Raw genomic sequence first — 14355 nt, 5'->3', positions numbered from 1 at the left:
AACTTTTTGCGGCAAGGGAGGCGAGGGGGAAAGGGAATGGAAAGTGTAGGTTAACAATTGCTTGACATTGTGTAAAGGACAGAAGAAGAGTTCTGCTGGATCAGGCCACCATCTAGCCCAGTATCCTGTTCTCACAGTGGCCAACCAGAAGTCCAAATGGGCAACTCAAAAGCAACCTCCCTACAAATGAATGCTCGATAAACAGTCAATTTTGTGCCAATGAAACAAGATGAATGGCCGGTAAACAGGTCACCCGGAACTGGTCTCAGGCACAAAGCAGACATGGTGGAGTTATGGGGAGGAAGGAAGAACAGACCCTGCAAATGTCCCTATTTTCCAGGGATGTCCCTGATTTAGAGAAGCCGTCCCAGCCTCTGATTTGATCCTGGAATGTCCCGCTTTTCCTTAGGATGTCCCTATTTTCATTGGAGAAATGTTGGAGGGTATGGAAAAAGAGCTGGACTGTGTCCCCCACCCCCTCCACTTATCCCCTCCCAACTACTTTCACCCGTGTTTGGCAACAGGTCTCAGAAGCTGCAGGAGGACACAAATGATTCCAAGCTCCCTTTGGGGCACCTTCCAATCCTCTGTGACTTGTTAGGGGTGCAGCTTTCATGGTCTCTAGAGACCCTCCCTCCTGCCCAGTGGAAGCAAGGAACATAGCTGCCCCCGCCCCCCAGCAAGCCTCTGCTCTCCTGGAGGCTGAAGGAGGAAGATTCCTCCCAGGCAAGAAAGAGCTGCCTGGCAGGGGCAGGACCAGAGGTTATGTTTTTCAAATACTTTCGCCTTTAAGATACCATCGGTACATTTTGTTCTGCCGATGGAGGGCTGCGGCGGAGTTTGCATTGGCCTCGCGAGTCCTAAAAGACACGCCTTGTACTCCTCTAGCATGCCAAGGATGCATATTTCTGAATCGGTCGATCCCAAGGTGGAATGTCAAAACGAGAGAGAAAAGAGAAACCCATCGAGTGCTTAGACAACGGTTTGTAAGGTGTAAGGGCTCATCCACACTGACCTTTGGCCCTGTTCTTTCCAGGCACAGGCCTGCAATTTTAAGCACACTTTTTCATTTTTGCTCCAGAGCTTTCCCTGCAGAAACCCACTCTTTAAAGCTGAATTGGATTGCCATTTGCTCTGATTTAAAGAGTGGGTTTTCTCAGGGAAACCAAAGGGGGGACACACACACTCAGACATAGAGCTTTCAAGTGCAGACCGTGGCTGGAAAGTAGAGAGGAAAGGAAAATGTGGATAAGCCCTAAGAGATGAAGCCAGAGCTAATCTGAGCAAGGCCAGCAGGGCTCAGTGGCAGGACACCTGCTTGGCATGCAGAAGGTCCCAGGTTCTGTCCTCAGTGGCATCCCCAGGTAGGGATGGGAATGTCCCTTGTCAGAAACCCTGGAGAGTCACTGCCAGGCTGCACAGATCTTCTTCTTTGGTGATCACTCGTAGCCAAGATTGTCTTCCATGAACACGGTTTTAAGAGCGAGTCCGTAAGTGACTGTGGAGGCCAGTTCTGGATCCTCATGTCCTTCCACAGTTGAGACAGGTTTCTGGGCAGGAGTTGATCATGGCAGAGGCGGAGCTAGCTGCTCTGGCACATGCTATACACCTGGGGGTGGGGCGAGCCGCCCGCGGGGGTGGCATGGCGAGTGTCCCATAGGGATGTGGTAGCGAGCACAGGGTTGACGCATCCCATGGGGGTGGCGCGGCGATGTCACTCCTCTCAGGGATGACACCCGGGGTGAACCGCACCCCCTTCCTCTGCCAGTGGATCATGGTGAAGATTTGCCAAGCGTTCCCTCCTCTTAGCGTGTTTCTCCCTTTCGTCATGAGTTCGAGCATCCTCAAAGCCCATGACACCTTTGGTAAAGGCTGTTCCCCAATTGGAGCACTCGCAGGCCAGTGTTTCCCAGTTGTCGATGTTTACACTAGATTTTTAAAGATTTGCCTTGAGAGAGTCTAGTTTGTTGACCACCAACATTACGTTTTCCATTTTTAAGTTTGGAATAGAGTAGTTGCTTTGGAAGACAATAAGCAGGCACCCGCACAACATGACCAGTCTAACGAAGTTGATGTTGAAGAATCATTGCTTTGAAACTGGTGATCTTTGCTTCTTCCATTGCACTGGCATTAGTTCGCTTGTCTTCCCAAGTGATAATATGGAGCTAGATGGACCAGTGGTCTCACTCAGTTTTATATGTCCTGGTTTAAATCAGCCCTTTATTTAGAACAATGAGAACTGGAACCTTTTGTTGCTTTTAAAGGAAAGAACCATAGCTCAGTGGAAGTAGAGTATTGCTTTTCACACAAAAAAATTCCAGGTTGAATCCCCAATATCTCCAAGTGGAGCTGGGAATGTCCTCTGTCGGACACACTGGAGAGTCGCTGCCAGTCAGTGTTCGCAATACTGCACTAGATGGAAGCAAGTCAGCTTCCTCCGTTCTCTTTGATGGGGCACAGAAGACCTTGTGAAGAGAAGCAGCTGTGGGGACTTTCACTCTTACAGGGTCCCATTCTTGTCCATTTATGATATGTTAGCCCAGGAGGCAACAAGGTCTTGGATCTTAAAGTTCTTCCCAATGTTTAGTCGGAATCTCCTTTCCTGCAATTTGAATCCATTGGCTTGATCCTACCTTCTGCAGTAGCAGAAAAGAAGCTTGTGTCATCTTCCATGTGGATTTTGGAAGATGACTATCAAATCAACTCCCAGTCTCTTCTCCAGGCTAAACTCTCTCAACCATTCCTCAACGGCCTTGGTTTCCAGCAGTGTTAGAAACTCAGAGATATAAGCTAGGCACCAAATGGCTCTTTAAACCAGGGTTTCATTTGCCAAAACGGAATGCCTAGTTGCCATTTTGGGGCCAGATGGCTTGAAAGTCATATTTTCAATAATACTTTTTTGGCTCCTGAAATTCATTTCGATTGTGCAGATAAAATATAATGGATAGAATTCTACAGGATGTGTTGCTAGTGTGTGAAAAGGGACAAGATCCCCGGATCCCCAGGAATGCACCTCCAGATTGTGGAGAGGTCAGGTGCCATCCTGGCATCCTCACTTGGTTGCAAGTGGCCGATAGCACAGGTACAAAATGTGCCTGATACCTGGTGAATTTCGAATGTTGATTTCCAGACCTTGATTAACTTGGTCTCTCTTTGAACACCTTCCAGCTTGTCAATATCTTTCTACAACTATGGTGCCCATAACTGGACATAAGATTCCAGGTGGGGACTGTTCATCTTCTCAGATATCTATCTATCTATCTATCTATCTATCTATCTATCTATCTATCTATCTATCTATCTATCCCGGCCTTCATCCAAGGATCACAGGGTGGTTTATAATATAAAAATACAAAAATACATAGTAACAAACAAAAATGAACCTCCTCTCCCAGTTTAAAAGCCATGTTTACTCAGTCAAATGCCTGGGAGATGAGGAATGTTTTTGCCTGGCGCCTAAAGATATGTAATGAAGGCACCAGGTGAACCTCTTTGGGGAAAGAACTCTACAAATGGGGAATCACCACAGAAGAGGCCAGATAACTCCCAGATAAACACACCCAATTCTTCACCTGTTCCTCAGAGGTCTTGTTTTTTTCCATAATGCTGACCATCTTTGTTGCTAAACAAACAGGAGTAGAATCCCGCCTTGGTCTCCTGCAGCTCCTCATCTCTCGCTGCCCTGCCCCAAACTGCTCTTTCATAGAGCCAGATGGAGATTCCTCCCCTCCCCCAGGGGCCATCTTCTTCTTCTTCTGTATGCAAACCCCATTAGAGAAGAATGAACTCAGGTTGAAGCAAACACACTCAGACTCTGCTAGGCAAAGGCTGCCATGCCAGGCGCTCTGGGCGCGGGTGTTTGTTCCGGGATGAGTCACTCATCTCCCCAGAGGGCAAATGGGGATGCTGTGTAGCTAACGAGAGGTGGCCAGGAGCCCACGTTACCTTTGGCAAAGCACCAGCACACTTTCTGGGTGCCTTTGATTTTCCCAACCATGAACGCACACACTGCAAAACCTGACGGCGGCATGTGCAGAAAATGCAAGCTGGCTTGTGAAAAAGCACAAGGCAAAGGGGGAGGGCCGTAGCTCAGTGGCAGAGCAGCTGCCTTGCATGCAGAAGGGCACAGGTTCTATCCCCAGGTGGGGCTGGGAGAGAGAGTCTCCCTGCCTGAAACCCTGGAGAGCTGCCATTGTCAGGGCTCACCCAATAATTCCAATGGATTGCTGAATATTGCTTTATTGGATATATGTTGTTTATTTTAAAGTTACTGCGACTTTTTTGTATTGGGTCCAATTGTTATTAGGTGTGTGATATTTGCTGTCTATTTTGTTGTTTCTTCACCTTGTTTATAGTAAGTGGTACTTTGGTTCTCAAACTTAATCCGTTCCAGAAGTCCGTTCCAAAACCAAAGCGTTCCAAAACCAAGGCACGCTTTCCCATAGAAAGTGATGCAAAATGGATCAATCCTTTCCTGACTTTTAAAAACAAACCCTAAAACGGCAATTTAACATGAATTTCACTATCTATCGAGAGAATTGATCCATAAAATGAAAGCAATAAACAATGTACTGCAGGCACACAATCAATCAATCAGTCAGTAGCTGAACTGGGTTCCACACAGTCACAAAAACAAAACAAAAAAGCCGCAAAAACAAAGACACAAAATAAATAGCAAAAACAGACAGACTTCAGCGTAACACTCAAAATGGAGCACGTTCGGCTTCCGAAAAAAAGTTCGCAAAGGGAACACTTATTTCCAGGTTTGCAGTGTTTGGGTTCCAAGTTGTTTGAGTACCAAGGCATTTGAGAACTGAGGTACCGCCATATAGAAAGGTGGGATACAAATTAAAAGTGAAATGAAATCCACACTTCATTTCTAGGTACTGCTCCACACTTTCCCAGTCCATGTCTGAGCATTTTGGGGGGTGCGGGGTTTGCCATGACATTTCCCCCACGAAAACAGGCTTTAACGCTGAACAGCAATTTGGGATTTATGTGGATTTATTTTCAGCTGTAAAGAGCAGGTTTTCACAGGGAAAGCAACAGGGCCAAAAATAAATAAAAATAAATAAAGTGCTAGGAGATGGAGCTTTAAAACATGGGCCCGTACCTAAAAACGAAGCACAAAAGGAAGTCTGGATGAGCCCTCCGCGTAGAGACTACTGAACTAGATGGACCAAAGGTCCAGCTCAGTAGAAGGCAGCAGCGTCCAATCATGCTGTCATCTCAGGGACTGCACCAAACTCAAGCCAGGCTAAGACCCGCTGCTCCCTGAGGCTGGGAAGAAAGGCCTCTCCACCTTGGTCATGGGCACTGCAGGCCCAGGGAGCGGAACGGGTGTCTGCAGACGGCGCACGGAGTCCGATCGGGAGGCATTTGCAATCTCCAGCCTGGCAGGCTGGCTGAGTGGCAGGGAGCCAGTTGCAGAAGCCAGAAGCAATGCTCTGTGACCAGGCAAAGGAAACATTTGCCGGGCATGCAGAATCTGTGCTACAATTGGCCGCAGTTTTGCTTTTGTGGGGAGCACCTGCAAAATCAGCTGCCGTTGCATGTGTTTGGCAAACTCTGACCCAGCAGGATGAATCTTTAGGCTTCTTTCTTTGTGCAAACAGCAGTGTGTGTGTGTGTGTGTGTGTGTGTGTGGCTACGGCTCTTGTCCAGTTTAGGAAGACTTGCATAGAGGCACCACACATTTTCAAAAGCCAGAAGTGGAAAAATTATGGAGGACACGTTCCGCCTCACCCATCTCCCTGATGTGGAAAGAGAGATGATTGCAGGAGGAAGCAGGGGCATAGGAAGAGGGGGCTGTGGGGGCAGACCGCCCTGGGTGCCCTCACTGAGGGGGGTGACAAGCCTACCCTGAGCCATGGGGTTAGTGGGGGAGCTGTGCCACTCTGTCGGCAGCATTCCCTCCTTCCCAGTTAGTTTTGACAGCTTGGGGGAGGCTTGGAAGTTACGGGCGGGCAGCGCGCTGAATGTCCACCACGGGTGGCGCGCTCCGCTCTCGTGTGCTGCTCACTCCGCCTCTGGCTGCAGGGCATGCACGTCACTCCAGACACCCAAGTGACTATCCTGGGAGGGCACCCTCCACACCATGTCTCCCTTGGGAGCGCACCTACCCTGGGCAGAATAGATATATGCTCCGCTGCTGGAAGGAAGCCCATTCAGCTGGGTCTACAGCACTACTGTAAGACCATCCCAGCCCTGATTTGCTCCTTTGGCAGAGCTGGGACTGGCATTTTTTGAGTCCTTGGCAGATATCAGCAGCCAAGGAGCTTGGGGGGCTGGCAGACTAGGAAGCTGCCCCATTCTTGCAGGCCCTCAGGTGGCAAAGGGCCCACCTCCATCCCTCCCCAGGAGACCGCGGGGCGAACGGACAAGAAGGAAGGGGAGGATATCTGGCAAGATCCAGCGGTGGAGTGGAGCGGAGCCAAAGCCTCACCATTAATTCCATGGCAGGGACAACCACATCTTCTCCCAGATCACAGCCAATCCTCTGCATGCCAATTAAGTCAGAAGCTGTTCTCAGAGAGAGGTCCCCACTCACGGAAGCTAAGCAGGCACAGGGGGAATCAATTCCATCAGCACGCACGGCCAAGGGTTCAAGCGCACCTTCTAGTTTAAGAAAATCCCAAAGCCGCTTTCTTAGAACCAACAGAAATGCTGCAGAATAACTGAGCAAGCCTTTGGGTCCACCAGATCTCTTCCACAGGCTGGAAGTCAATCAAAGTGGAAGGGATGAAAGAATTGGGCATTCAAGCCACTGTGTCTGCCCAGGCCAAAAGCACCTTTTTGTTGTGTAGGCTTAGAAGGGAACCTGTGCTGGAAGAAGGGAACCTGTGCTGGAGCACACCCGCACCTCAGAATTGGGAAGGGGACATAGCTCAGTGGCAGAGTTATCTGCCTTGCAAGTAGAAGGTCCCAGGTTCAATTCTTGACAGCATCTCCTGGTGGAGTTGGGAGTGACTCCTGCCTGAAATTCTGGAGTGCAGCTGCCAGTCAGTGTGGACAATGCTGAGCTAGAACAATGGTCTGACAGTATGGCAGCTTCCTATATTCCTAATTTGCTTCTACACGCCACTGCTGAGAGTCTTGTATCCAGGATCACTCCATGCGAGGAGGGAGCCTGGAAGGCATAACTGCCAGAGGGGAAATGGAGCAGGGAGAGTCATCTTAGGACCTGTCCTGGTTTGTCACCACCACCAATTTCGCCATGCAGGATACGACTGCATCGAGCCTGTCTGCAAACTGAGCTATGCCCACCCAGCTGATCTGTCTAGGCGCAGCCTCCCTGTGCCTTACCTGGCGAGCTTCTGTCTTCTCCAGTAATTGCTGGTGGATCCATAGCGATCTAGGACGGCGTTGTCTCAAAAGATGCCACAGGGGGAGTGAAATGGGCAGAGGGCGCTGTCCTCCATTCGCCAATGGGAGGCGAGTGCCTTCCAAGACCCACTCAAGTCCCAGGCAGAGCTAAGGGAGCTTCAACCAACAGCCCCTTCCGGCGGCAGAATTTATCAGGCGTTGGTAGCAATGGCTGTTTTCGGGAGCAGAACAAGCCTTGGGTTACACGTGTGCAAAAGGGGGTGTCCCCTTTGTCTCCTGCAAAAGGGAATGAGGCAGATTATAAATGACCATTGTTAAAAATGTCATTATCACCGCCTGTCCCTTTCTGCATTCATTTCCTTCTGACTTCACTCTTGACAATGCCCCTTCCCTCCAAACCCCCCCACCTATGTGACTATATACCTGCAACTCAATATATGATTTAATACACCTGATACAGTGGCATGTACTCCACAAAAGCTCTTGCCACTGTTAATTTGTTAGCCTTTAAGGTGCCACAAGACTCTTCTCAGGCTTTTAAGGCAGAGAGATGTCTTTAAAATAAATTGTTTAGCAGTGTTCTGTGTTTTTAGCCTACACTATGCAGAGGCAGGAGGCACAATTGCCTTGAAAGTGCAGCAGGTTTAAAACTCATCCCTCAGAATCTCCTCTCAACATCTGAAGATCTCGAAGTTTGAAAGGATGTACACAGATTTTAAAATTTGGGTTAAGCTTTGCGATTGTAGGGGGGGGGGGTAAATGGATCCTCCCTGCAGTCTTTCTCAATACAGGTAAGAAGCATCTCATGGGGCAGGGGGATGAAAACAAATGCTTGAATCTACATAGAATCACAGAACTGTAGAGTTGGAAGGGACCACAAGCTTCATCTAGTCCAGGCATGTTCAAAGTCCGTTTTGGGGGCTTAATCTGGCCCACTGGTCAGTTTAATCTGGCCCCTATGGCTGTTTATTTCCTGGGGTAAAGTCCTGAAAAACCTCAACAACTTCAACCCTAAAAAATGGTTAACAACTTTGGTCGGCCCTCATGGCCCTTCACTTCATCAAATCTTTGAAAAAAGTTTGGACACCACTGATCTAGTCCAGGGGGTAGGCAGACTAAGGCCTGGGGCCAGATCTGGTCCAATCGCCTTCTAAATCCGACCCGCAGATGGTCTGGGAATCAGCGTGTTTTTACATGAATAGAATGTGTCTTTTTATTTTAAATGCATCTCTGGGTTATTTGTGGGGCATAGGAATTCATTCATTCCCCCCCCCAAAAAAATATAGTCCAGCCCCCCGCAAGATCTGAGGGACAGTGGACTGGCCCCCTGCTGAAAAGGTTTGCTGACCCCTGATAGTCCTACCCCCTTGCAATGCAGGAATATTTTGCCCAACGTGGGGCAAATTAAGCATGAGATTAAGAGTCTCTTGCTCTACGGACTGAACTACTCTCACAGATGCCATCAGAGCTAGTATTTGCTGCTCTGACTTCTTGACACTGCAGAGGGTCCATGAAGATCCCCCAGTAGAAATGTAAAATGGGAATGTAGGGCAACAGAGGAGCAGGAGACTGCGGGAAAAGCTCCAGGTAGGCAAGGAAGCTAGATGGGCCCAAGGCGAAAGCAGCAGCAGCAGGCCTGATGGTGTGAGTGAGAACTAAAGGGAAATGCAAGCAAAATGTCCCAGGTTTAGTCCCCAGGTAAGGTTGGGTGAGACACCTGCCTGAAACCCTAGAGAACCACTGCTGTCCGTCGGTGTGGACAGTACTGAGCTAGAAGGACCCAATGGTCTGATGCAGGACAAGGCTGTGGGAGACAGGTGAACATCTCCTGGGGTTTTTGAAGCCCTCCCTCCAGCAGCTGTTCCACCTGTGCTGCTCACTCAGCTGTTGAAACTAAGGTGTGGCTTGCGAGCGTCAGCTGGGAGCACTGGATTGGCATCCCTGACGCTGGGGAAAAAACCTGCCGCCCACAACAACCTGGCCTCTCATCAAGCTCAGCAGGACACACTTCACCTGGCAGAACACCAAGGATGTTTTCTGGCTAGCATGGCAAATAGGACACATTTGGGGAAACAGAGCTCTGTGTTGCTCTTTGGATGCTGTTTCTATCATGCAGAAACTGGGGATTGCAAGAGCTGGTCTTTGACAGGGAAGTTGAGCAACAAGGCAGAAGAGAAGGACATTTATGAGCACAGCAAAGTTGCTCACTTAAAACAGGCAGAAACTGGACTCTGGGAGTCCAAGACTCTTGGCACCCAGACAGCGCAAGGTCCTCCCTCCATCATTCAGGCTGCCCGTGGCTCAGAGCCCAAAGCCTTCAGGTTGGGAAGAACAAATAGTTTGAACCACCTGAGATCACTCACTGAGCTTCTTGAACTTTGACTCCTCGTTTGGAAACTGGAATAACCACCATTTAAATAAGCAGAGATCTTTGATAGGCCGGTTAAGGATGCCTCCAGCTCTTGGCTTAGGGACTTATTCAAGCAAAAGGTGGCAGGAGTTATTTGAGTATTTCTAGCAATAACTGGGTTTTTTAATATTATTATTGATTGATACCTGCTTCATAAGAACGTTAGAAGAGTCTTCTGGATCAGGCAAATGGTTCATCTAGTTCAATATCTTGTTCTAAAAGTGCCAACCAGATGCCTATTATAAGACACCCACAAACAGGACTTCAGCCCCAGAGCACTCTCTACCTTCCTGTGGTTTGCAGCAACTGGTTTTGAGAAGCACGGCTGCCTCCAACTTTGGGGGCAGAGTGTAGCTATCATGGCTAGTAGTCCTTGATATAAACTTGCTTAATCCTCTTTTAAACCCATCCAAGTTGGTGGTCATCCCTGCCTCCTGTGGGAGGGAGTTCCAAAGATTAACTATGCAGTGCACAAAGAAGTGCTTCCTTTGCTGGCGATCAGCTTGGCTTAAACCACCCTTCCCCAAACTTGATGCCTTCCGGATATTTTGGGTGGCACCTCCCACCAGCCCCAGGCAGCATTGCTGCAGGGCACAGAGGCTGGTGAGAGTTGTAGCCTCAAACTTCTAGAGGGCACCGGGTTGGGGAAGGGTTAGGGTTAATCTTCAAAGGAACCTTTCCTGAGAATTTTTTTTTTTTTAAGGATTTGGAAATGGTTACCGGTATATTGATTGATAATTTATTTGTTTAAATTGTTCAGTAAAAATATATACAAAAATAATAATAATAAATAAATAAAAAGGATTTGGTCTTTAGCAGAAACTAGGGAAGGGCAATGCACTTTGGTGACTCTGGCCTCCAATGCTGCTCCCATATAGATTCGCAGACTTGGAAGGGACCACAAGGGTCATCTAGTCCAACCCCTTGCAATGCATGAAACTTTTTTGCCTAACATGGGTTTTGAACCCACAACCCTGAGATTAAGAGTCTCATGCTCTAACAACTGAGCTATCCCTTCCTGTGTGCTGCCGCTGCCCCCTCCTCCCCACAGCCAACATGATCTGCTCCAAACCCTTATCCCCTTCCCAGGGTCACTTCACACATTACACACTTTCCCATATAACAGCAGAACATTGTGCACATGCCAAACACACGTTTTCCACCATGTACATGAGCTGCACTTGTCGAAAAGCTGGTGGTTTCAGTCTTGCACAATTCTGATTCTTGGGGAGGGGCAGCGGGCAGCCAAATCTGGCCCTGGTAGAGCGGAGTGGAGCAGGTTTAGGCAAAACTGTGCATCCCTGCTCCCAATTGGGGTCTGTGTGTGTCATTATTCTCCCAGTTTAGCTAACCCTGAGCCAGAAAACAGCCTCAGTGTGGCCAATAGATTACTATCCCCCCCGCCCCTTTTCAACACGGAGGTCTCCAGAGGAGTTACAACAATCTAAAAATGCCATTACAGTGGTACCTCAGGTTAAGTACTTAATTCATTCCGGAGGTCCGTTCTTAACCTGAAACTGTTCTTAACCTGAAGCACCACTTTAGCTAATGGGGCCTCCTGCTGCTGCTGTGCCACCGGAGCACGATTTTTGTTCTCATCCTGAAGCAAATTACTTAACCTGAAGCACTATTTCTGGGTTAGTGGAGTCTGTAACCTGAAGGGTCTGTAACCTGAAGCGTATGTAATCCGAGGTACCACTGTAGAGTATTTAAATCAGTTAAAATAAATTACGGTCAAGAGAGCATTGGGGGAGCCCGACGGTCACTGGATCAGGACAAAGGACATGGGGTAGGGTAACCTAGCCCAGCATTTTGTTCTCACCCTCTTCTGGGAGGCCCACAAACAGAGCCTGAGCGCAGCACAGACACCGCGGCTGGTAGCCACGGATAGCGTCATTCACCGCCATGGATTTGTCTACACCTGTAGTGCTCTGCCACTGGAACTCCCTGCCAATTGAAGGCTGGAGAGCTTCAGAAGACGAGGGGGGAAGCAGCAGCAGCAGCAGGTGGGTGAAGGGTTCTGGCACTTGCTCGCCCCCTGGGAATGAAGTTAACCCCTTTCTTAACCTAGGAAGGTTCTCCCAAGGTTTGGGGGGGGGGGGAGGAGACAGATTTCCATCCTATAATCAGCGCAAGTAAAGGGGAGGGGGGGTTGGATATAGAGAGGTAGCTTTCAGACCTCTTGGAAGAGGGACCGTTCCGGACTTCAATAAGCAAGAGTCGTATGAACTTGAACCATGGGGACCCCTTCTGTCTTCATCGAAGGTGACCCCTCCCGCTCTGCTAGGGATTCCTCCTGTTCTCGATCCCTTGGGTGGGATCAGGGGCGCCCCCCCCCCCGGAGATGATCGCTTAGGGGAGCCGGCGGAAGAGGCAGCCCTCCGGTTCGACGGAGCCCCCGGACAGTTTGATTCCCCCCCCCCACTCGGCTCGGAGGGGTCCTTGGAAGGAGCGACCTGCCCATCCCTCACCTGCCTCTCCGCCTGCTTGGCGGCTGGTCCCGCGGACGCCTTCCTGCGTCTTCCCCGACGGCTCCGTCTCAGGCTCCGTCTCTGCCTGGAGCTCCCGCCTCCTCCGTCGCCTCTGCCCCTTTCTGTTGCCCGGAGCGCCCTCCGTTCCTTCCCACCCCCCCTCCCTTTCACTTGCCAAATCCTCGCCCGCCCCCACCCTCAGGTCGCCACCTCTTCCTCAGTCTTGTTAGTACAACAGCCCGGCAGGCGGAAATGCGGCCGGCGAAGCTTTTCCCAGGCGGGAGGATGCGGCTCCAGTTGGATTCCTCCCCGTCGGCGGGCTGGGAAGGGAAGGCGTGCCGGGCTTAGGGAAGAAAAAGCACTCTGAACATGCGCAGAAGCCGTCTCTACGCCAACCTTTCCGACAGGGGGCGCTGCGCTTCTGACTACCAGGGCTGCGAGGCTGCTCCCGCTGCCCACCCCCTCTGGCGACCTTTCAGTGCGGGGCAGAGCAGAGAGGGAGGGGAATCGGGACCTGCCTGACTCGGCTGCTGCAGAGCAACCACCCAGCCCAGGACAGTTTTCCTCCAGCTCATAGCTCCATCCCGTCCTGAATTCTCAAAATGCCTCTGAATTAGTTGCTGAGCTGGGAATCGCAGGTGGGGAGAGAGCGTAAGAAGAGCGTGCTGGATCAGGTCAACGGGCCATCTAGTCCAGCATCCTGTTCTCACAGTGGCGTAGCGTGGGGGGTGCAGGGGGGGCCGGCCGCACCGGGCGCAACATCTGGGGTTAGGGCAAATCCACGGGTTAGGGGGCGCAAATCCACGGGTTAGGGGGCGCAAATCCACAGGTTAGGGGGCGCAAATTACTTGCCTTGCCCCGGGTGCTGACAACCCACGCTACGCCACTGTGTTCTCACAGTAGTAGTTGCCCGTGGGATTCAAGCATAAGAGCCCTCTCGCCTCCTGTGGTTTCTCCCCTCCAGTGGCGCTCAGTTGCTGCTTGGTGTCTTTTCCCATTGGGACATCCCTTTGGCCCCTGCGAGAAAAAGATTCTGGGCTGAATGCAGCCTCTCTGGCCTGATCTGGCCACAGAATTTTTCTTATGGAACCTCCAAATCCAGGAGTAGTCTATCTAGGTCCTGGGAGGTCACGTTGAGAACCGGATGTTGGCTTGATTCACGGGACACTGTCCATTTAAACACAGGAAGGTGTTGATGGGGATGGGCTTGATCAGACCCATGTCCGGTGTCCTTGTCTCAACAATGCCCCTGCAGGGCTACCAAGCGGGGCACAAAGTTGACCAGGGAGCCACCTCCCTCTCCACTGTTTGTTGCTTTTGACCTGGCACATTCCAAGATAAACTCCATGCTTCTCTGTAGAGAAACCAAACACATTGGCCACAAACCTCTTTGTTCCTTCATGAGGGCCGGTCTCTTTGCCTTCTCCTCTCCAGAGATAGCAAGTGTCTTTGCAGAGTTCACTACAGCCCTGCTGATGGCAGACACACAGCTGGAATTGACTGTGCTGGCTTCCTTGGAGGAGGAGGAGGAGGAGGAGGAGGAGGAGGAGGAGGAGGAGAAGCAGGAGGATGCTTAGAAACATTTGAAGGTGCCATCTTAAAGAATTGTAGAGTTGGAAGGGACCCCCAAGGATCATCTACCAGTGGTGGCCAAATTTGGCCCTCCAGCTGTTTTTGGACTACAACTCCCATCATCCCTAGCTAACAGGACCAGTGGCCAGGGATGATGGAAATTGTAGTCCCAAAACAGCTGGAGGGCCACATTTGGCCACCACTGATCTAGACCAACCCCATGCAACATGTCCCTTGGTCTGTGTAGCCCAAGTGCTCCCCTTTTAATGCCCTGATCTCAAGCAAGGTGGGAGAGAAGCCTAGAAAGAGAAATGCACTCTGCACATGCCTAGAGGCCCTCTTCTCAGTTACTTCAAACATTCCTAACATGGAATATGCAGACCCTTATCAGCATCATTATTCTAAAGACTTCTCTGCTGTCCTCCACAAAAGCTTCCAGGACAGTTTGTTGACTCTGAGCCTGACATTTCCCCCGCCAACGCTGCCTCTTTGTTTTGTTCCACCGCTTGTGCAATTGCCGAAACTCACATCATGGGGCCTCATGTGCAATGTATGACTTACAGTGCTGGGCTGTGG

General features: G+C 50.2%; 1 protein-coding gene across 3 annotated transcripts in view; it reads right to left on the bottom strand.

The window, feature by feature from the left end:
• The window catches only part of SCNN1B (sodium channel epithelial 1 subunit beta), a 37565-nt gene extending 25192 nt beyond the window's left edge, over positions 1 to 12373 (bottom strand). The window contains exons 1-2 of one of the 3 annotated variants that reach the window (XM_081170862.1): positions 12208 to 12373; positions 7306 to 7602 (exon numbers count right to left, since the gene is read on the bottom strand). In XM_081170862.1, the coding sequence (XP_081026988.1) occupies positions 7306 to 7348 (43 nt within the window). In that variant the 5' untranslated portion in view covers positions 7349 to 7602; positions 12208 to 12373. Of the gene's footprint in view, positions 1 to 7305; positions 7603 to 9882; positions 9949 to 12207 lie in introns of those variants that run through there. The other 2 variants (XM_081170864.1, XM_081170863.1) reach the window with 2 other exon arrangements.
• Positions 12374 to 14355: the final 1982 nt, after the last annotated feature.

The sequence above is a fragment of the Podarcis bocagei genome (assembly GCF_964188305.1).
Source record: "Podarcis bocagei genome assembly, chromosome: 14".
Classification (NCBI taxonomy): Eukaryota; Metazoa; Chordata; class Lepidosauria; order Squamata; family Lacertidae; genus Podarcis; species Podarcis bocagei.
This window is presented reverse-complemented; position numbering and strand designations above follow the sequence as displayed.